General features: G+C 44.8%; 1 protein-coding gene across 1 annotated transcript in view; it reads right to left on the bottom strand.

The window, feature by feature from the left end:
- Window positions 1-7,619: 7,619 nt before the first annotated feature.
- cep112 (centrosomal protein 112) overlaps window positions 7,620-21,903 on the bottom strand; it is a gene marked incomplete at its 3' end in the record, with an annotated part of 173,272 nt that continues 158,988 nt past the window's right edge. The window contains exons 20-21 of the mRNA XM_079520878.1: window positions 11,055-11,723; window positions 7,620-7,712 (exon numbers count right to left, since the gene is read on the bottom strand). Of these exons, the coding sequence (XP_079377004.1) occupies window positions 7,620-7,712; window positions 11,055-11,723 (762 nt within the window). The remainder of the gene's footprint in view (window positions 7,713-11,054; window positions 11,724-21,903) is intronic.

Genomic DNA, 21,903 nt, shown 5'->3' with positions numbered 1-21,903 from the left:
GAGCCCATAGGGCTATATCTTGCGCCTTATCCCTAAACTAATTTGCCATTTTTTACTATTTAAAAAAAACCTTTTAAAATAGTTCAAATAGCCGCTCTACAAGCTCACAATGTCTCGATGAACTATTTTAAAATGTTTTTCATAATAGTACAAAAAATGGCAAATACGTTTAGGGATAAGGGATAAGGGTGGCGCTAGATGGAGCCCTTAGGGCCCTTATCCCTTTTTTTTAATATAAATGTCTTTCAAAATAGTAAAAATATGCAAAAAGCCTTAGGGATGATAAGGGTAAGGCGGGGTACTCAATATAGGGCCCTTCATTTCTTACTGTTCCACCGTGCTGTTTATGTTTGTCACTAATAAAGTATTCAATCAAACAATCAATCAAATACGGTTTTGATTGATTGATTGATTGATTGAATACTTTATTAACAACTGTGTTAACAGCACAGGCAGTAGTCAAAAGTTATGTGATAAAAGGATAAGAGAAAAAGCCCCAGAGGGTTTATTCTTGTGTCCATTAATGTTCATCAGTTTAGGGTTTGGTGTTGAGAGTTAAGCCCCGATTTACACTTTAGTTTCGTGCCAGCGTCACACAACAACAATAGCAGATCGACAAGCGCTCGACCTGTTGCAGCGCGACACATTGTGAGCTTGTAGATCTGCTGTTTCTCGGCCCACAACACCGATGCAAAAGTACTGTATGTATATCTCAGGCTTTAGGAGGGCATTATGGATGCCGTCACAAGTGCGTGCGTGTGTGCAAGTGCGTGTGTGTGTGTGTGTGTGTGTGTGTGTGTGTGTGTGTGCGCGCGCGTGCGTGTGTTGTTCCAGTGCAGTGCTCTACGTATATGCATTGCATTCTACAGTTCCTGGACCACATGATATCGTTTCCACATGCGGGTGTGTTTTCTCCACCGTGTTTCCAATCATCGCTATACACGGCTGAACTCTGGCGGAGAGACATCATCACACGACACAACACACACCTGACGACGTGCATGGTGCCCCCCCCCCCCCCCCCCAAGTTGATGTCACCCACCCCGCCACACACACATGGAACCCACGCAGTGATGAGGTGCAGAGACCCCGGAGTTTACATTTGGTGTCGTCCTTTACAGCCAATAAATCACGTGTCATACATACCGCCCTGAAGCTTCCCATGTCATAGTGGATGAGTACGTGTGGCCCATTTACATTTAAGCTCGCGTCACCACAGGCTTTCCCCCACAGCGGACGGAAGCCTGGTCTGTGTTACTAAATTGCCGTGTGATCCGGTTGGGGAAAGCGGGTGATATCGTTATACGTCATTGTTTTGTATAGTCATCAGGCCGGAACTTCCTTTCCCTCAAACCGGAAGAATAATATATACCTTCCCAGTAAAAGTGTATAGTTTCGTTGATTTCTAAAATGACAAATAAATATACAAAATAAGACAATTTAGCATCTTTACACCTTTGTTATCCCACACGGGGAGATTCTATTCTCATCGCAGGCTACGAGAGAGCGAGTCACGCTTTTATTGGGAAGGCATTATTCTTCCTGGTTTGAGGGAAAAGGAAGTTCTGGTTTGAGGGTTCCGGCCTGATAGACTACAAAACAATGACTACAACATGATGTAACGATATCATCCTGATAGACTACAAAACAATGACTACAACATGATGTAACGATATCATCCTGATAAGACTACAAAACAATGACTACAACATGATGTAATGATATCATCCTGATAGACTACAAAACAATGACTACAACATGATGTAATGATATCATCCTGATAGACTACAAAACAATGACTACAACATGATGTAAAGATATCATCCTGATAGACTACAAAACAATGACTACAACATGATGTAATGATATCATCCTGATAGACTACAAAACAATGACTACAACATGATGTAATGATATCATCCTGATAGACTACAAAACAATGACTACAACATGATGTAACGATATCATCCTGATAGACTACAAAACAATGACTACAACATGATGTAATGATATCATGCTGATAGACTACAAAACAATGACTACAACATGATGTAATGATATCATCCTGATAGACTACAAAACAATGACTACAACATGATGTAATGATATCATGCTGATAGACTACAAAACAATGACTACAACATGATGTAATGATATCATCCTGATAGACTACAAAACAATGACTACAACATGATGTAAAGATATCATCCTGATAGACTACAAAACAATGACTACAACATGATGTAATGATATCATCCTGATAGACTACAAAACAATGACTACAACATGATGTAAATATATCATCCTGATAGACTACAAAACAATGACTACAACATGATGTAATGATATCATCCTGATAGACTACAAAACAATGACTACAACATGATGTAACGATATCATCCTGATAGACTACAAAACAATGACTACAACATGATGTAACGATATCATCCTGATAGACTACAAAACAATGACTACAACATGATGCAACGATATCATCCTGATGACTACAAAACAATGACTACAACATGATGTAATGTCGATATCATCCTGATGACTACAAAACAATGACTACAACATGATGTAACGATATCATCATGATGACTACAAAACAATGACTACAACATGATGTAACGTCGATATCATCCTCTCCCGACCGGATCACAAACCAAAAAAGGAATGTTGCAATAACAACAGGCTTTATTTCCATCTCACAGTTTGCCACCGGCTGTCAGTAGCGATTCTCTTCATCTGTGCAGCTTGGCAGCAAGCACCACACACACACACACACACGCACGCGCACACGCACGCACACACACCATGCACAGAGACACACATACATAAAGTAACAGTATAGTATCATGCTGCTGCCCACTTTACATGCAAAGCCATTACATCCATTACCGTCAGCCATGACCGGCATCGAGCTACACTACATGCACGTTATACACAGTCCTGGCCTGCCCTCTAGGCGGGATCGTGAGGCCAGTGGAATTTGCAAAATTAGCAAAGAAGAAGAGCCTCATCCGCCCGACCCGGAAGTGATTGCCGTCCATAGCTGTAGTCCAGTCTGGCTCCAGGTTGTGGACTAACGCCCGGGCGATTTTTATTCTCAGCGTGACCTCGGATTCATGTTTTATTAAGCTCACAACATGCTACTTTATCCCATTCTGAGCACAAAAAAACACAAATAACTGCGCGCACAGTCGTGTGCACCGAGGATTACCATGTAGGCTGTTTCTACCATGGGAGGCCTATGGAGGCTAGCGACGGAAGCTAACGGAAGCTAAAAAAAAAAAAAGTAACAAAAATATTGTTTTAAATATTTTTTTAATCAAATCTCGTGATTCTCGTGGATGGCCAAGACGATAATAATAGCATTCCACGAGATATCTCGCGGATGGCTTGGAATGGGTTAAGTATGTAGGCCACAGCACCCCCAAAATAAATGCAATACATTTCTCAAATGCAGAGAAACAGTGTAGTGTCTCAGTAAACTATATAGGATCCCATGGTCCTGTCCTGTGAAAGAATGGCTTTTTCTTTGTATTATAATTATTTTTTTTGTTGGGGAGGGTGCCAGGCAGGGATGCAGTTTATCGGATTGATGTTTTTAGAAGAGCGGTCGTGGGGACCACCTGTAGGGTCTTTGTGGAGGAGGGGGGGACGTGGTCTGGTGTGTCTGGTCTGCACGGCTGGGAAGCGGACGCACAAAGACCAGCTTAAGTCTTTCAATAGAAGACTGGCTGGACTTGACCTACAGAGAAGAACGTGGGCCCTTTTCTTTCCCCCCCCATCTCATTTTTGACATATATCTGATTTGATTAGGATTGAACATGCATTCTGTTGCTTCAAATAACTCAAAAACTTCAAATATTCAGTAGGACGGAGGCTCCGCACGCACACACATGTGCACGCGCACACGCGTACACGCACACGCACACAAGAAATGCATTGGCATAATGTCTAAAGTGGACATGGGCCCGGGCTCTGCGCCAGACTATAAGTTCAAATACGTACAGCTGTTGCTTCCGTCGAAAAACCAAATTCATATAGGTCACCGATTTCAATGTAACGCATTGAAATCTAACGCCCGCTAGTGTTTTTGGTCGTCCAACAGTTTCTTAACCGCTTGATCCGTTACTGAAAGTGGGGAGAAAAAGGGGTAACAAGCAACAACAAAAAAGAAAAAAAGAAAGAAAAGACCTGCATGGGTTCAGGTCAAAGTGTGATGCACAAGATGACGCCACCATTACTGCCGTGGAGAAAGAGTGTGGCTTCTCTCTCTCTCTGCTCTCGGACGACTTCAAAAAGTGAGCAACGGAACTGTGTGATGTTTTTTTTGGGACGACGAAGCTTTGACTGTGACTCTTTCATCTGCTGGGTGACTCACACACACACCCCTCTCTCTCTCTCTCCTGAGGATACCAGGGACCCAGATAGGCCTAGACGCACACACACACACACACACAGTACGCGCATGCATGCAACGCACACATGTACATACACATGAATGACCTGTACTCGCATGCACTCAACCCATCACGTGTGAAAGCATGCATGCACGCACGCGCGCACATGTGCGTGCACGAATACATGCACCCATTAGTGTGTTGGTTCCAATCTATCAAACAACAGAGAACACACAACAGAGAATACAATTAATGCTCTCTCACGCGTGCGCACACACACACGCACGCACGCACGCGGATAGGCACGCACGCACACACGCACGCACACACAAAGATATACGCATTCAATTCACAAATCTGCTTACTAACTTCACAGGAAAAACCTTAGAAAGTTATAACTTAAATTAAAGCCACAATCCATAAGTCGTGTGTCCATTGTCTCCCTCTCCCGACAACGAGAGGTAATTGCAACAAGGTCCGAATTAGAATAAAGATGGAAGTGCATGTATTGTCCAGTCCGTCTTAGCACATACTCTACCGTGCAGCTGCACTACAGTAATCTGCCATTAACATACTATTAATTACAATAAATAATGTTTAACTCGCTAAAATATAGGTCCCGGATTCAGATTTTTACTGTGTTCCAAGAAGCCCTTCTCGCCCCTATACTCTCTCTCTCTCTCTCTCTCTCATCCGTCTGTGTAAACGCGGGCCCTCTTTGATCGCCCCCACCCCCTGTGTCTCTCTCTCTAATCCATGACCAGCTAAATAATGTGATTTAGTGTATCTCCAAATGGCAGCGAGCGAGCCGACCGGAGCATCCTAATAGGCTATATACTAGCGACGGTGCCGCGTTGAAACGAGCGGCGCCAAAAAAAACGGTGACAACAACCACGACGATAACAACCTCGTACCACCCCCTCCTGGCGGAGAGAGAGAGAGAGAACGGAACGAAACGCAACACTCGACGCTCTCTGTCTTCTGGGTCAGGATCAAAGCCCTGGATGGATGTTGTTGTTGTTGTTTGTGTGTACAGGACGAGTCATTTATTTATGACAGCACGCTGTTAAAAAAAAAAAAAAAAGAAGCTTGTCGTCTCTGTCGGGCAGAAACCTATTATCTCCAAATTCTAACTTTTTGTGTTTATTCCGTAAATTAACCCATTATGACCTGAGAACAGATTCTACAAATGTTTTCTATAAATCCAAACAGTTTTCTGAAAGAACAAAGAAAAACCACTATGTGTCTTTATCAGTGGTGGTCACACTATTTCATGTCAAGGACCTCCAGGATGGTATGAAATTGGCCGCCGACCCCCATCTGAAAATATGTTGTTTCAGGGTGTGAGAATGGGTGAATGTAATGCACAATCTATATGTAAAGCGCTTTGGAGAAAAGTGCTATATACAGTAAATGCACCATTTACCATCAAAAGTAGCAGATCCACAAGTTCAAAACGTGGCGCAAAGTGAGCTTGTACAGTAGATCTGCTATACTTCCACCGTTTTTTTATTTGAATCTCGAAAAGTAACAATTTGGGGCATACTCTTCTCCCTTCTGGCTCCAAAACTGTGGAATTCACTCCCCGTTGCAGTCAGAACTGCAGCCTCACTCCCAATCTTCCGCCGTAGTCTGAAAACCCACCTTTTCAGACTCCATCATGGCCCGTAGCACTTACCCTACCCCCTTAGACAGCACTTTTTAGACTTAGATAGCATTTGATACAGACTTATAGCATGTTATGTAGACAGCACAATAATTGCATTGTATGTAGTCATAGCACATCATAGTATATATGTACAGCATAGTATAGTGTGTATAGTTTATATGTACAGTGTCATTATATATAGATATGTTCTAGCTACGTTCTTAGCTTACGCATGTTTCTTGATAAATGCTTTTTATATATGTGATGTATTCCCATGCTTTTTGTTCTTGCTTAATGTAAGTCGCTCTGGATTAAGAGCGTCTGCTAAATGCCTAAATTGTAAATTGTAACGTATGAGGTCTCCACCCGACAGAGACAAGTCATTGTCGGTGGGCAGAAACCTTGTGTATTTCCAAAAGCAACGCCCTGCTTCGTCATACAACAGAGTCATGGAAAAGTAGCCAAGATAGCAGATCTACAACGTCTCGACGTGTCGCGATGCGGCATGCTGTGAGCTTGTAGATCTGCTATTTCTGAAATGTTTTGAAAGTGAACGTGGTTAAGTCTGTCTGTTCAAGGTTGTCTTTATTTGTCTCCCTTGGGAGAAATTTGTCTTGGAGACAGAGTCACAGCTGCATACAGATAACAGACACGTTCACATACGAAAAGAAAAAACACCATGAAACACCCAACATACACAAAACAGAGATATTGCACACATTCCCTTGGTAAAGTGCAACTAGTCAATAAAGTGCTTTCAGTCAGTAAAGTGCATTCGGCGATCTCTGATTGAGCATTTTGATTGACAGGGGAACAAAAGAGTGTTTAAATCTGTTATACTCATACCGTGGAGTTCTATACCTCCTACCGGATGGCATTAGCTCGTACTCTCTGTACAACACATGCAAGGGGTCAGATATAATATTCCGAGCTTGTCTGTGTGGGTTTTTATGACATATTGAACCAAGGAAAAGCATTAATTTGGTTCCATTTGTTTTTTCCTCTTACTGAAAACTAATGGTTTCTGCCCGGCAGCGGCGATCACGGAAAGTCACTGTAAGACACAACATTTTCCAAAATGGCCTCGTCATCCTCCGTTCTGGTTATAATCACGGCGGGCCCTCCATTTCCCAGAAGTCTCTGATATAGTTCTCAGAATAAAAAATGGTCCAAATGAACAAAAAAGGCAAAAAGAAAGGAAGGGAAAAAGATCTCTTTCACAGCTCAAAAATGTTTGTAGCTCTAGTCATAGCATGGCATGCACTGGCTGCTTGTGTTCCAACAAAGACATTCAAACAGGTGAAATATAGCCCTGATGCAGACTGCTGATTGTGTTGCTTAGGCTGAAAGGAGAAGAGCTTTGAGAGAGCTCAGTAAGTGAATGAGAGGGGGAGAGAGAGAGAGAGAGAGATAGAGAGAGAGAGAGAGAGAGAGAGAGAGAGAGAGAGACAGAGAGAGAGAGAGAGAGAGAGAGAGAGAGAGAGAGAGAGAGAGGAGAGAGAGAGAGAGAGAGAGAGAGAGAACCCACCGCCAGCTTAGTTTCCCCAAAACAAAAGGGTTAATCAGTTTTGCGGCCTCGCCCCGTGGTGATGCGCCACGCCACAACGCCACGCCACGCCACACCACACCACACCACACCACACCACAGCACGCCACTCCAGACAACACCACACCACACCGCCACGCCACGCCACACCACACCACACCACACCACAGCACGCCACTCCAGACAACACCACACCACACCGCCACGCCACGCCACACCACACCACACCACACCACAGCACGCCACTCCAGACAACACCACACCACACCGCCACGCCACGCCACACCACACCACCGCAAAGGGCCAAAAAAAACTACAAATGTTGTACTTCCAAAAGGCACAGAGAGAGAGAGAGAGAGAGAGAGAGAGAGAGAGAGAGAGAACCAGAGCGATAAGAGAGGGACACATGGGGTAAGTAAGCAAATCTCTCCATCAGCCCTGCTATATCCTCTATAGTTGCCTCTTTCCCTTTCCCACTGGTTTATCATTCTGGAGTCTTAACTCTTATAGGCTAAATTACTCGGCATTGTTTGTGTAGCGTACACACTGTTACCATGGAGATGTGGATGGATACAGGGAGGACAGCAGTCACTGTGGGCTCTACACTGATCCTACTGGACACAGGGAGGACTGCAGTGAGAGAGAGAGGCCCATTTTGACCTGAGATCAGATTCTAAAAATGTCTTCTACATCCAGACAGTTTTCTGAAAAAGCTATGTTTCTATGTCAGTCGTTCTTCGATTTAAAACAAATAGCAGACCTACAAGCTCTCTAGCAGATCTACAAGCTCGTAGCGCGCCATATTTCAATAGCTAAAGCATAACATAATGATAACACCAAAAGGGGTTCCCGTCCAAAATGGGTTAAGCAACGACGGCTATACGGCAGTCCGCTCCGGCAACCGGAAATGGATCAGTGCTCGATACATAAACCTGCTTGCCGTCGCAGCCCTTTCTGCTACGGCAGAGCCTACACTTACACGTAGTGTCTACATACAACGCCATGTCATAACCATGTTTATTGAAATAAACATTTACACCGATTGCTCCATCACCTCTCTTATGCTGTGTAATGTGTTGGCATGCTCTGAATGAAGAAATAACACCAATACCATATGTCATATTAACACCTTAGAAGCCCGGAACTATTTAATCCATTTCATCCAGGGTGCCCATCATTTGTAGCGCACGGACCACTTTTACCGGCGCACCGGAAGCTGGTGTGCATGTCTGTGTAGGAGCTAACAATAGCCACACCACTCTAGAGTCAATCGACAACAACGGGAGGTAATAATAAATCTATCGCGACTAGCGACTGGACCGCTGAGCACCGTCTAACACAGGATCATTTTTCATAATTAGACGGGATGATTTAGATCGGGAGTTATGATCGTTTTAAGATTTTCGTTTTCGTCAGCTAAACAGGCAGGGGAGATTTTCGATGACCTGTCACTTTTTGACACGTCATCGGATCGGGCAACAAGCGCTCCAATGCTCTAGAGCATGGGTGTCAAACTGGCGATCCACGGGCCGCATGCGGCCCGCAGAGCCGCCCAATGCGGCCCGCCGGCCATTTATAAAAAAAGTTTTTAAAGTGGTGTGTGGGCACACAAAGTGTTAATTGCTTAACAATGAACAGCCGAGTACCAGGAATGTGTGTGTGTGTGTGTGTGTGTGTGTGTGTGGGATGGAAGGAAGGAATAGCTATGGTCTAAGCCAGGGGTGTCAAACTGGTGATCCGTGGGCCGCATGCGGCCCATGTGCGGAATGTTGTTACTGATGGGCTCGTTAACAGTCTATTCAACTACTAGTTGAGTTGTTGTGGATTACTCTCCTCACACTCTGATACAGCAGGACATGGAGAGGCTAACCATAGTTGTTACAGCTCAGTAGAGTTTCATTTCCATTACCAAGTGAGGAATATAGTCTACTTACACACGATAGTCAAAGCAAAGAGATGCAAAGTGTCAGATTTCATGATGGCTACATGTCAATTTGCCATTTTGGATATTTTTGATAAAATAATGATTGCATTTTTAACTATTTGAGTGGTTTTTTGGGTCTTTTTTCCACATCTCATACCAAACGTCTTGTAGCCTACAACTGTAATACAAATAAAGTCAATTTATGTCAATAAACAGTCTAGAAAACAAAGCCAAGTATCAAGTAGTGTAAGTCAACCCATGTGAGCTGCAACTGGCCGCGGCCCTCATCAAGTCACCTTTCGCGCAATGTGGCCCTTGACCCAAAATGAGTTTGACACCCCTGCTCTAGAGCGATGCGAACGGTTTTGTTTTCATTCATCTCCGTCCTGTTTATCAATCTCCGTGTTGGGCACTTGACCATGACCTTGAACTTGGACGGAGAACTCCGGCTTGGACATCCAAGGTGTTAACCACCGGTTTTAGAATAACACAGATTGCTCCAGCACCTTCCTCTTTCCACTGCTGATCATGTCCAGCGCATGTAAGAATTAAGCAATATCGGCAAGTTAGCTGACGCGCGACGGGGTGTTTTAAATAATGTGTTTATGTTTGACACATGCTGCATAGACGCGTCACCATGGGAACCAAAAAAGGGATGGGAACCCGTCGCCGACGGCTGTTTGCTTAAAAACATTGACAGCCAGGGCGATTGCGTCACAGCCGCCGTACTTCCGCCTAGCGGAGCCGTCCTTCTTCTTCTTTTCGTGTCTTTGAAGCATGTGGTTAGATGACAGTTTCCCATTTCTTTACACAGTCTTTTGCATTATTGTTGAACTCTGCGAGATCTTTTAAGCTGCAAGGTTTGGGTAGTAGAGGGCAGACAAGGCAGTGCTGCATCGTATGGTCCTCTTCTCCACATTCACAGATGGTTGGGCCGGTTTTGTAGCCCCATCTGGCCATAGCAGCTTTTGATCGCCCCGTTCCTGTTCTCAGGCGGTTGAGAGTCTTCCACCGGACCCATGGTGCTTCTGAGCCAGAAGGGAGGTCTTCAGAGGGGGGGATTCCCATGTCAATAGGAGGGGGGTCATTTTCAAGCTTTGTTGTCCATAGCTGGAGTCTGGTTTCTTCCCGAGATGTTGTTAGGGGCTGGACATGGCTGAGGAAGCTTCTCCTTGACTTCAGTCGTTGGGCCGGGGGTTCGTGTCCATGAAGGAGGTGGCGTTCATCACTGGTAGCTTTTGTCATCTCCACTCGGCTGGTGGCTTCCCGTCTCACATCTGCAGGGGCAATGCCAGCGAGGAGATGTAGGTTGTTCACGTTGGTAGGCTTCAAGCAACCAGTTATCAAGCGGCAGGTGTTGTTCAACGCTGAGTCTAGTTTTTTGGCATGGGTTGATCTCTCCCAAACAGGACACGCATACTCCGCAGAGGAATAGCACAGGGCCAGAGCAGTACATCTCAACGTGTGTGCTGTGGCTCCCCATTTTGAATTGGTCAGTTTCCGTAGGATGTTGTTTCGGGAGCTGACTTTCAGTTTGGTGTTCTTTATGTGTTCCTTGAAGGAGAGGGTGCGGTCCAGGGTTACACCAAGGTAGACAGGGTTGGTGCAGTTCTCAAGTGGTGTTCCAGACCATTCGATGTTAAGAGGTCGGTTGGCTTCCCGGTTCCTGAGATGGAACGAGCAGACTTGAGTCTTCGCAGGGTTTGCGTGTAGGTGGTTGCGCTCGTAGTAGAGGAGTAGCTCATCTAGGGCTGAGGTGAGGTTTGCTTCTACTGCTTCAAACGTAGTCTCTTGAGATGTTATACAGAGGTCGTCAGCGTAGATGAATCGCTCAGTGTTCTGGTCCATTGGTTGGTCATTGGTGTAGATGTTGTACAGTAGTGGGGCCAGCACACTACCTTGCGGTAGGCCGTTCTTTTGTCGTCGCCAGCGACTTTGCTTGTTGTTCAGGGTAACATAGAAGCGCCTATCTTTCAAGAGGGCTCCAATGAGGTCTGAGAGTGCCAGGTCTTTTGTCAGCTCCAAGATCTTCTTTAGGAGGAGGCGGTGGTTGACAGTGTCGTACGCGGCAGACAGATCAACAAAGACGGCACCTGTTACAAGTCCTTTCTGAAACCCATCTTCAATGTGCTGAGTGAGGAGCCGTCCTGAAAACAGTCGTTGAATGTGTGCATACAGGGAGGCCTGCAGTGAGCCCTGCAGCATTGAATGTGTGCATACAGGGAGGACTGCAGTGAGAGGACCGTGTACTCCTGCATGTGGCCCCCAGCACTGACTATGCCCGTCACAATTACATCATTGGAATTATTCGACTCAGAATTAATGGTCAAGTAAAATGTCACAGAGACCCGTCGCTGTAGGGTGGGAATATAACCGAACCGAACCGAACATTCTTGTGTACCGGGTACCGAATCTAATAACCTGCTTGGGTGCCGGATATACGCATTCAAATGATTACATTTTGGTGCTCCCCGGACCCTATCGTTTCCGACAGACGCGCGCAGTCACACGCTTTTTATTTATTAATTTCCTTCCCTTTGTATCCTATCCTTGATGTTGTTTACAGTAAGATATATAGTATTGCTCAGACATATATTTGTTATTGTCATTGTCATTGTCAGTAGTAGTAGTAAGAGGAAAACATTACAGAATACTAATAATGATAAAAAATATCTCTATCTCTCTTATTTAAGTAATGTTATACCATTTTGGAATCAAAATAGGGATCTGTTCTGTTAGGAACTGGAATGGATAAGCATAACCAGAATCAGTATACCGGACTCATACAAATCCTAACGATACACATCCCTACCACACACACACACACACACACACACACACAGTCACACACACACACACACACACACACACACACACACACACACACAGTCACACACACAGTCACACACACAGTCACACACACACACACACACACACATCTGCTGTGCTTGTACATGTCAGATGTTGTCCCATGGGGTGATGCTGGAGGGCCGGCGTCAGCGTTGCACAGGCAGCGTGTGGATTGGCTATACGGTCTGCCACCCAGGCAAAAAAATAAAAACCCTGCTCTGACACCACCGGCTGATGTTTGCCTTCGGGAGATTCTGGCACACCTAGAAGTTAATCTCTGATGAAATAACCTTTTCCTTTGATCTGAAGCGAAAGCATGCGCACGCAAACGCACGCACGCACGCACGGACGTACACTGACACACGCACGCATCAGCGTGTTAACAAACCGCTCTGAAGGCGTGAAGAGGGGTCAACGGAGCCCGTCCTATCCCGTGCGGCAGTTCGACGCGCTTTCGACGCGGCGCCACCCTTTATACGCATAACACGCGCCATGCAAACGTCAACGGCCGAGCCCAGGTCAACATGCACGTTGCAGAACAACAGGCTGGTTTGCACAGCTAATCTCCACGCAGCGGCGCTTCAAAGAGCCTGCCTCCAGACGGAGAGCAAATAAGTGAGTCAGGATGTGGGCCCTGGCTGGATCCTGAAGCCATGGGTCCATCTTCTGTGTGTTATCTCTATCTCAGATCTACCGCAGGGGAGGAGGGAGGGAGGGACAATGCAGCGGCACGGTCAACAGGAAGTGAGGTGCGAGAACAATGTTTTCAGCATGACACACACACACAAAGGGACGCATTGTGTACTAACCAACAACTCAGGAAGAGTAATACGTTACTATAGTTACTGTTTGTCAGAGGTGCTCAATATTTTATGTCAAGGATCCTAAAATTATATGTAATTGGCCACCGACCCCCATCTGAAAATGCGTTGTTCCAGGAACCCCTCAGAAGCAAAGATTTGAGTTAAAAACGTCCGCTCTGAAAGAATATACGGGATATTCAAAAATTTGCACCACATTTTCACAATTTTTTAAAAATAGCAGACCTACAAGCTCGTAGCGCAGCTTGTAGATGTGCTATTTTTCAATAGCTAAATTATAACATAATGTTTAAAACACCAAAAGGAGTTCCCGCCCAAAATGGGTAAAAAAGTGGTGGTTCTAAAACTTTCTTCATGCCAATGACCCCCGTAATTATATATATATATATATATATATATATATATATATATATATATATATATATATATATATATATATATATGGCCCTATATTTGGTTCCCCTATCAGACAATGTTTTGTGCCAGCCCAGGAACCTCCAGAAGCAAATAAACATTTGCAAATTGTGTTCACAGTTGTTCTATGTCTACGTAGCGCAGCACAAAGTGATACGGTATGAGCTTGTGCTATTTTGAGGAGCCAAAGTGTATAAAATATGGTTTAAAGTGGTTAAAATGATTGCGAAGGTGTATTAACTGCCTTTGCATGGGGACCCCCTGGTACCCCCCAAGGACCCCTGGATGTCCCCAGACCCCGGGGACCCCCTGGTACCCCCCAAGGACCCCTGGATGTCCCCAGACCCTGGGTACCCCCTGGTATACCCCCCAAGGACCCCTGGATGTCCCCAGACCCTGGGTACCCCCTGGTATACCCCCCAAGGACCCCTGGATGTCCCCAGACCCCGGGGACCCCCTGGTATACCCCCCAAAGACCCCTGGATGTCCCCAGACCCTGCTTTGAGAACCACTGAGATAACGACTTTTATCTTAAATGTTATAACAAATGCAACTGTTACATCACAATCTATAGTACTATATTGCCTATACACAGTAATGCTGCATTACTTTTGGCAATTGTAACAAGTTACACTACTCGTTACTGGGAAAAGTACTGTAATATTATAGCCTACAGTAATGCATTAAATACAAAGTTATTGCCCAATGCTATTAAGAGCATGAACCTTGGTGTACCTATAGGGCGAACATTTGCAAAAAAATAATAATTGCATACCGGTATATATGCACAAGCATTAAGTGAATGGGAAATAGAGTGGCAAAGTGACTTGGCAAAGTGAGTTTAATGTTGTTTAACAGCGTTTAATGCAATCAGATTTATTTTCTGTGTGGATGTATGGGTTGTCAAGGCCAGAAAAGTAGTTATTTTGCCACTCAGTATAGGTGTTCCCGCATAACTTCCGGGTATGATGATGATGATGTCACGCGCATACCCTCTATTGGTAAAAAGAAGAAAAAAGGGGGGGGGGGGGGGGGGGGGGGGGGGGGGGAGGAGGGGACCAAGTACAGAGACAGACCCCTGGAGGACAAAGGTCAACGTATATAGGGCGGGTTATAAAAATAAATAAATCTCATAAGGGATTATAATAATAATAGCAGTGAGTCATATTGCACAGACATACAAATATGGCCCACAGGGTGCTGGGGGTTTTGTTTACCCGTGGCTATTGTTGGCACACAACAAAAGCTAGTGTAAAGAGATAAGAAAACATTAATGTTGTGATGTGCTCGTGTGTGTGTGTGTGTGTGTGTGTGTGTGTGCGCGCGCGCGTGCGTGCATGCGTGAGTGTGTGTGTGTGTGTGTGCGTGCGCTAACAAACACACACTGTTTGTTCTCACACTTCCTCAAAGCAGTCCGGCCCTGAATGGTGGTGATGCCAGCTATAGCTCTGTCTAGAAAGGCCCAGAGTTCTATCCCTTGTGGTGCCTCTGAACCCAGTTGAAGGCATGCAGGAAGGGAGGGAGGGAGGGAGGGAGGGAGGGAGGGAGGGAGAGACACTGGAGGTGCAGGTGAGACAGAGCAACAGTATAACAGGGTCAGATAAGAACCACACACTGCCTGTGTCTGTGGGACTATAACCCAGAGACCAGGCGTCTTTATCGGGCTCAGAGCTTCGGCTTCACAGGCGCCTCAGTGGAGCAGGGAGAGGGGGGGGGGGGGGGGGGCATGCAACCCACGTTCACACAGGCACAAGCACACACACACACACACACGCGCACACAGATAAACCTCAATGGTAGACAGACTAAAATGATCTCCTCTCTCTCTCTCTCTCTCTCTCTCCCTTCATCCCGTTCTCTCTCTCTCTCTCTTCTCTCCACTCCTTTCTTTCTCGTGCAACTCCGACGGCCATGGAACAATCTTAACGGCTGATCTTATCTGCTCTGATATTCTGGTTCTCATTATTTCATTCCAATAGCCGTGTGCGTGTCTCTGTCTGTCTGTCTGTCTGTCTGTCTGTCCATCCGTCTCACTCGCCCCATGACACCCCTTCAACTCTCTCTCTCTCTCTTTTAAACGTCTAAAGTCTTTGATGAGAATCCATTCATGGATTTAATGGATTTTTCTGGCCCCCGTTTTTTTTCTTCCAGGATCTGGGAGATGTGTAAAAAAGAAAAGAAGAAGAAGAAGAAGGCCTGGGGGGTTGTGAGGGGGGTCGGGGGTCCGGCTATAAGGCCTGGCTTCTCAGAGAGCTTGCTGCCTGCGTCGGATCGGACTGCAGTGGACAGCAGTTCTGTCCTCCATCAAAAGAAAAGGGGAGACATTTTCAATAAACTCACAGAACGCCATGAAGGACGAGTCAATATGGATCTGAGGCTCCGGCACCGACTTCAGTCCCACATGAGATGAGACAGGGAGGGCTCAGGGCATGTGATGATGAGCCGGACCACCACCCCACAACCCCCCTACCCGCTCAAACCCCAACCCCCCTCGCCACACAACTCGGAGACAGATTAGAAAGTATAGGCAAAGAGGAGAAAATAAACTTTGTAACTTTCCGCTGAGGTCTTTCGTATATTCCTTTTCAATGTGCCGTCGCTGTCGGGCAAAAACCTCATATTTTTGTGTTTTTTTGCCCCCCTATAAAATAACGGCTTACTATCATACTACTGTACATCGTCACACAAAGGCATCGAAAGTATAGCAAATCTACAAGCTCAAAACGCAGTGCGAAGCGACACGTTTTGAGCTTGTAGATCTGCTACTTTTGAATTTGAATCCTGTAGGTAACTGTTTTGGACATACAGAATGAGGTTTCTACCCAACAGAGACGATACATTGTTTTTAACACGCTTAGCGCCCATATCGCGGTGATAGATTTTCACCCGCTGGGTGCCAAATCAGCGATATCGGGGGGTCAAAAGCTTTATATCAAAACCAACCGGCTAACGCTAAAAACAAACCTGTAGCCTATTCCAGGTTGCTATAGAGTGTCGCAGTCCCGCCCTCTACCATGGACCAGGAAATGATTCTCCGTTCATTTTCCTCATAGACATTTCAGAAAGTATTTATTTAAAGACGTTTACGCCGCGGACAAAGCCAACTCGAGTCGTGACAAATCATGACAACAAACACAATTTTTGGGGCCGAAAAGATAATTAGAAAGAAGAAAAAAACGGCAGGTTACAACACTTTTTTTGTTGTTTTTCTTCTATGTAATTATTTGTTTGGTCCAAAATATTGTGTGTGTTGTCATGATTTGTCACGACTCGAGTTGGCTTCGTACGACGCTTAAAAGGTCTTTAAATAAATACTTTACGAAATGTCTATGGGAAAATTGCATTGGGATTCATTTCCTGGTCCATGGTAAGGGGCGGGACTGCGACGCTCTATAGGCAACGCCTACGTCCTTCCCAGCATAAGGATGAATGAGCGCGCACGCCAAAGGAATCCATTTGCTGCTTGTTTTCTCAGAAAAAAAACTCCAAAGTTGTTGTTTTTGTCCAATCTGTCCGACGTTCAGATGTAAATAGTTATTTTTGATCGCATCGCGCCCAACATATTACCGTTTCTCGGGCGAAAGCTGAGCCATGTCTGCTCCTGCAAACACAACTTGCACCTTATCCTGTGAATGTTGCGAGGCTGTGACACCCGGATGAAAACTGACATCATCAGATACATTCTATGGCACTGTGCGGTAACTAGATTGAACCACTAGGTGGCAATAAGACTGTCAAAGGAACTTCAACCAACAGTAACCTTATTTGGGGACATGTGCAGGCAAAACATTTCTAAACACTAAAACAAAAAAATGCGAAGATATGTTCGCGTCACGACACCACTGTAAGTATAAATAAAACATGGCTTAAGTCAGTGGTTCTCAAACAGTGGTCCGGGGACCACCAGTGCTCCTTGAGGGGGTTCCGGGTGGTCCCCAGCTACAGTAAATAATGGGGAGTTGGTAACCAAAGGGACCCTTTATAGATCTTTAACTCTTGAGTTACATTATTGTTAAGCATCTTGAATACTTCATTTAAAAGAAGTCCACACAATTAGAGAGTGTAAAATAATTGTCATTTTTGATAATTTACCTGTTATCTCTCCTAATGGTTACAACAACAATACATGGAATTGTGGACAAAATCTTATATCCAACAACAAACAAAACAGTCTTTAGTTTTGGGTCTTGAGAAGCTAAGTCTCAACCCGATGGTGGTCCATGGCTCAATTAAGTGCCGAATAAATAATGGGCCTTTTGGTATGATGGATTAAGTGAGTTCCACAGAAGATATAGAAGTGATGATGAACTGATCTCCTCGTGAAAACAGTAAAAGTATAAGAGAGCCATGAAGCACACTGCTGGTGTTCCGTTTATCTGGAAGGGTTCAATTCAGCAGCTCAGCTGCTTCGGATCTGCTCCATGATGTGCGTGTGTGCGTGCGTTTGTATGTGTGTCTGTGTGTGTGTGCGTGCTCGTGCATGTTTGTATTACTATACTTTTGAGGACCAAACACCCTCGTGAGTAGAATATGTGAAAGAGACATTGTGATTGTTTACGTTTTTTTGGAGTGTTGCACCAAAATGTAGCTGATCTCTAAGCTCACAAAGCGTTGTAGCGTGACACACATGTGGGCATGCTGCTATTTCTCTGCTTTAGGCTTACGGATAAGAAATGGTAAAATTGTGGCATTCATAATATCGGGGTGCATACTTAGTTTAGACTAGTCATTGGTTAGACATGGGTTAAGGTTAGGTTTAGGTGTGCTGCCCCGTGGGAGGTTAGGGTTAGGGTGAGGGTTTGAGATTGTAGGACTAATGACTGGTCCAACCAAACTAGTCTAAACTAAGTACTGTCTAAACTAAGTACTGCACACCATCCTAAAATGTTGATGTCCTCACATGTTTAGTAACACAAACCTGTGCGTGTGCATGCGTGCGTGCGCACATGCGCTCATGCGTGCGTGATAATCTAACCCCCGAACAACACGAAAGGAGAGGAAGAGCGGAAAATGAGAATGAGAGATGAATAAAAGAGAAAAACCCACACAAACAAGAATGAGTCATGGCTGCTAAACAGCCTTCACATGTCCAACAAGTAAAGAAGCAGGAGGGAAAAAAGGCAGCATTTGCTTTAAACGGGGATTACCCGGTAATATCTCTCTCTCGCGCCCCCTTTTTTTTACTCCCACCTCCGCCGCCTCTGTGTGCCACATGGAGCCAAAATGGCCGCCCGGGTGCTTTTTTCTTTTTGGAGGTCCCTAGCTCGCATTCCTGGCGCTAATGCCGCGCAGCTGCCGCGGGGTGGGCTCCAACGAAACAGGCGCTCTTTGATGGGCCCGGGCGGGGGGATTAGGTTCTGATCAACACCACCTTCAATCGGCTTCCTGCTAGACCCAGCGCGGGATTATGGGTGATTTCCACCAGCACCAGAGTCCAGTTACCGGTGGGGGTGACAACGGGGGTAGAATGCGTGTGTGTGTGTGCATGTGTGCATGTGTGCGCGTGCGTGCGTGCGTGCGTGCGTGCGTGCGTGCGTGCGTGCGTGCGTGCGTGCGTGAGAGAGAGAATGAGAGAACCTTGCATGTTTTGACTGCTTCCTGGTTCAGCTAGATAAGAAAGTGAGCTAACGTCAGTGGTCGGAAAAAAATATTCTGATTTTTCACTTACTGTAAGTATAACCATTAATACTGCACTCTGCTACGAGTAAAAGTCAAGTCTGAATTCAAAATGTACTTGAGTATAAAAGTACAAAAGTATTGGTATCAAAATGTATTGAAAGTATAGGCCTACCAAAAGTAGAAAGTACTCATTGTTCAGAATGCCTCATTGCAAGTTTTCAAATGCATACAGATATTTTGGAAATAGCAGATCTATTTTCAAAAGGCCTTAAATTTGTATAGGGCTTCACAGCACTGGCCAACAATTCCAGATGAGTGTTACTGGCTCGAGTCGCCATCTAAGTCTGTCAGAGTCGGTTTGTCCGCTCGACCAATTGAAGCTTTGCCGAAAACAGCAGATCTAAAAAAGAGGATTGGTCCCCGACAGTGTTGTTTTCGTCGACTAAAACGAAGACGAAAAATGTTCGTCGACTATACCACTGATGAAAACTAAATGGAAACTAAATGAAAACTAAGCTATGATGACTAAAACTAAGACTAAATATATAAAAACTAGAGGAAAAATGTTAGGAAAGGGACTAGTGGACAAGTGGACATTTTACAATTAGTTGCATGCTGAAAATAGCCGGTGTACGAGCTTGTAGATCGGCTATTTTTAGCAAGTGAAAAAATCTGTCATTACGACGGCATCAAGGACAGCCAACACACATTTTGTTCGACTAAATCAACTGCAGATTTAGTCGACTAAAATCTTATGATATTTAGTCGACTAAAACTATACTAACACTAAAACATTCCAGGTGACTAAAATGTGACTAAAACTAAATTAAAACTATTCAAGAGACTATGACTAAAACTAAAATCAAAATGTGCTGCCAAAAACCACACCGGTCCCCGAACCATGTAGTGTTGTGTGAAAAAGCTATATTGCTCTCGAACAGTGGTTCTCAAAGTGAGGTCCAGGGACCCCCTCATGGTTCAAAGTGGACCTTTTACAGGTCTGTAACTCTGGGAGTGTACAAATGGAAACAAACCAGAGTTGTGGGTGTCTTAACATCTTTGAGAAACAGACTTCACCCGGGGCGCCTGATGGAGGGGAAAGGAACTGCTTGGAATAACGTGTTCCTTCCACACGCTATACGTCCTACCGGGGGAAAAACAAGCGGCCTGCTCACTTCTCATGCATTGATGGAAGAATGAGCTCCGTTCACGGCTCTCCCCAGGTTCACAGAGGGAAAGTAGAGCCCAGGATTACAGCTTATAGGCAATTGGCACGGGGTGAAAAATAGGTTACAAAATTCCTGGGATAAACAATCAGACCTTTAACCCATTTAGACCTGAGGCCGATTCTACAAAAAAACAGTTTTCTGAAAATCCTATGTTTCTATATCAGTGGTTCTCAAACATTTTTATGTCAAAGACCCCCATAAATATATGTAATTGGCCGCCGACCCCCATCTGAAAATATGTTGTTCCCCCTAGAAGCAAATATTTTAGTTAAAAACGTTCGCTCTGAAATAATATATATTCAATGATTTGCACCACATTTTCACGATTTTTCAAAAAATAGCAGACCTACAAGCTCGTAGCGCGGCACTCGGTGCTTGTAGATCTGGTATTTTTCAATAGCTAAAGTATAACATGATGCTTGAAACACCAAAAGGCCAGAATGGGTTAAGAAACAGTACTACAATACCGGATCTTGTTTTGTCGTTACGGCTTGTTTACCAAACATTGATGTGTGTGTAGTGGTGGTGAGTGTTTAGCTGCGTGCATGCACACGTGTGTGTGTGTGCTGAAACTTCCCAAAAAAAAAGCGTTTTAGTGCCCGAATGGGAGCGATCTTGTTTTCAGCACGTCTTGGGCAGTCCCATAGCAACCGGCCACATAATGGCACGTCCTCCTCCGGGAGGGAAGCCGTCAGATTCCTCCGGAGTGGACGGACACAGACGCTGCAAACACTTTGCATCTGCTTTGATCAATACGTAAAATCACCAGGAGCACAGAAAACATCTCACACTATAGACTGGCCGTTCCATGGAAACAAGTGGCGGAATACGTACTTATGGGATTCTTCTTAACCCATTTTGGGGCGGGAACCCCTTTTGGTGTTTTAAGCATTACGTTATACTTTAGCTATTGAAAAATAGCAGATCTACAATAACTTTTTTAATTTCGACGTCAGGCCTAAATGGGTTAAGTGAAAAGTAGTCCAACCACAATTTTACTTGAGTTAAAAGTACAGGCAACAGAAATGTACTTAAAGTACCAACAGTAGTAGTAGTAGTAGTATAGTATCTACAAGCTACTGTATGACACGGTGTGCGAGCGTATAGATTAGTTACCCTAATAGCTGAAGTAAGAGACGAGGGGGGTTTGTACTAATGTAACAAATCTGCAAAGGGACTATAGTCACTGTTTTCAAATAATTGCACTGGATTCAAAACAGAAAAGTACAATGTTTTTGCCTCTGTGATGTCGTGGAGTGCAGGAGTGGAAGTATGTTAGTGACAAATAAATGACAAAAAATTGCAGCTTACTTTACCAGAGTGAATATACTTAAGTGAAGTACTTTCCAACAGCGATGGAAAGGATGAGAAGCCTCTGGTTTACGTATACGCACATCCCGATAGTCCAGCAACAGAAAATTGGCTTCTGTCTGCTTTGTTTCT

The sequence above is a fragment of the Electrona antarctica genome (assembly GCF_951216825.1).
Source record: "Electrona antarctica genome assembly, chromosome: 14".
NCBI classification, from domain to species: Eukaryota; Metazoa; Chordata; class Actinopteri; order Myctophiformes; family Myctophidae; genus Electrona; species Electrona antarctica.
The sequence above is the reverse complement of the archived record's forward strand: the minus strand, read 5'-3'. Positions and strand labels throughout refer to the sequence as shown.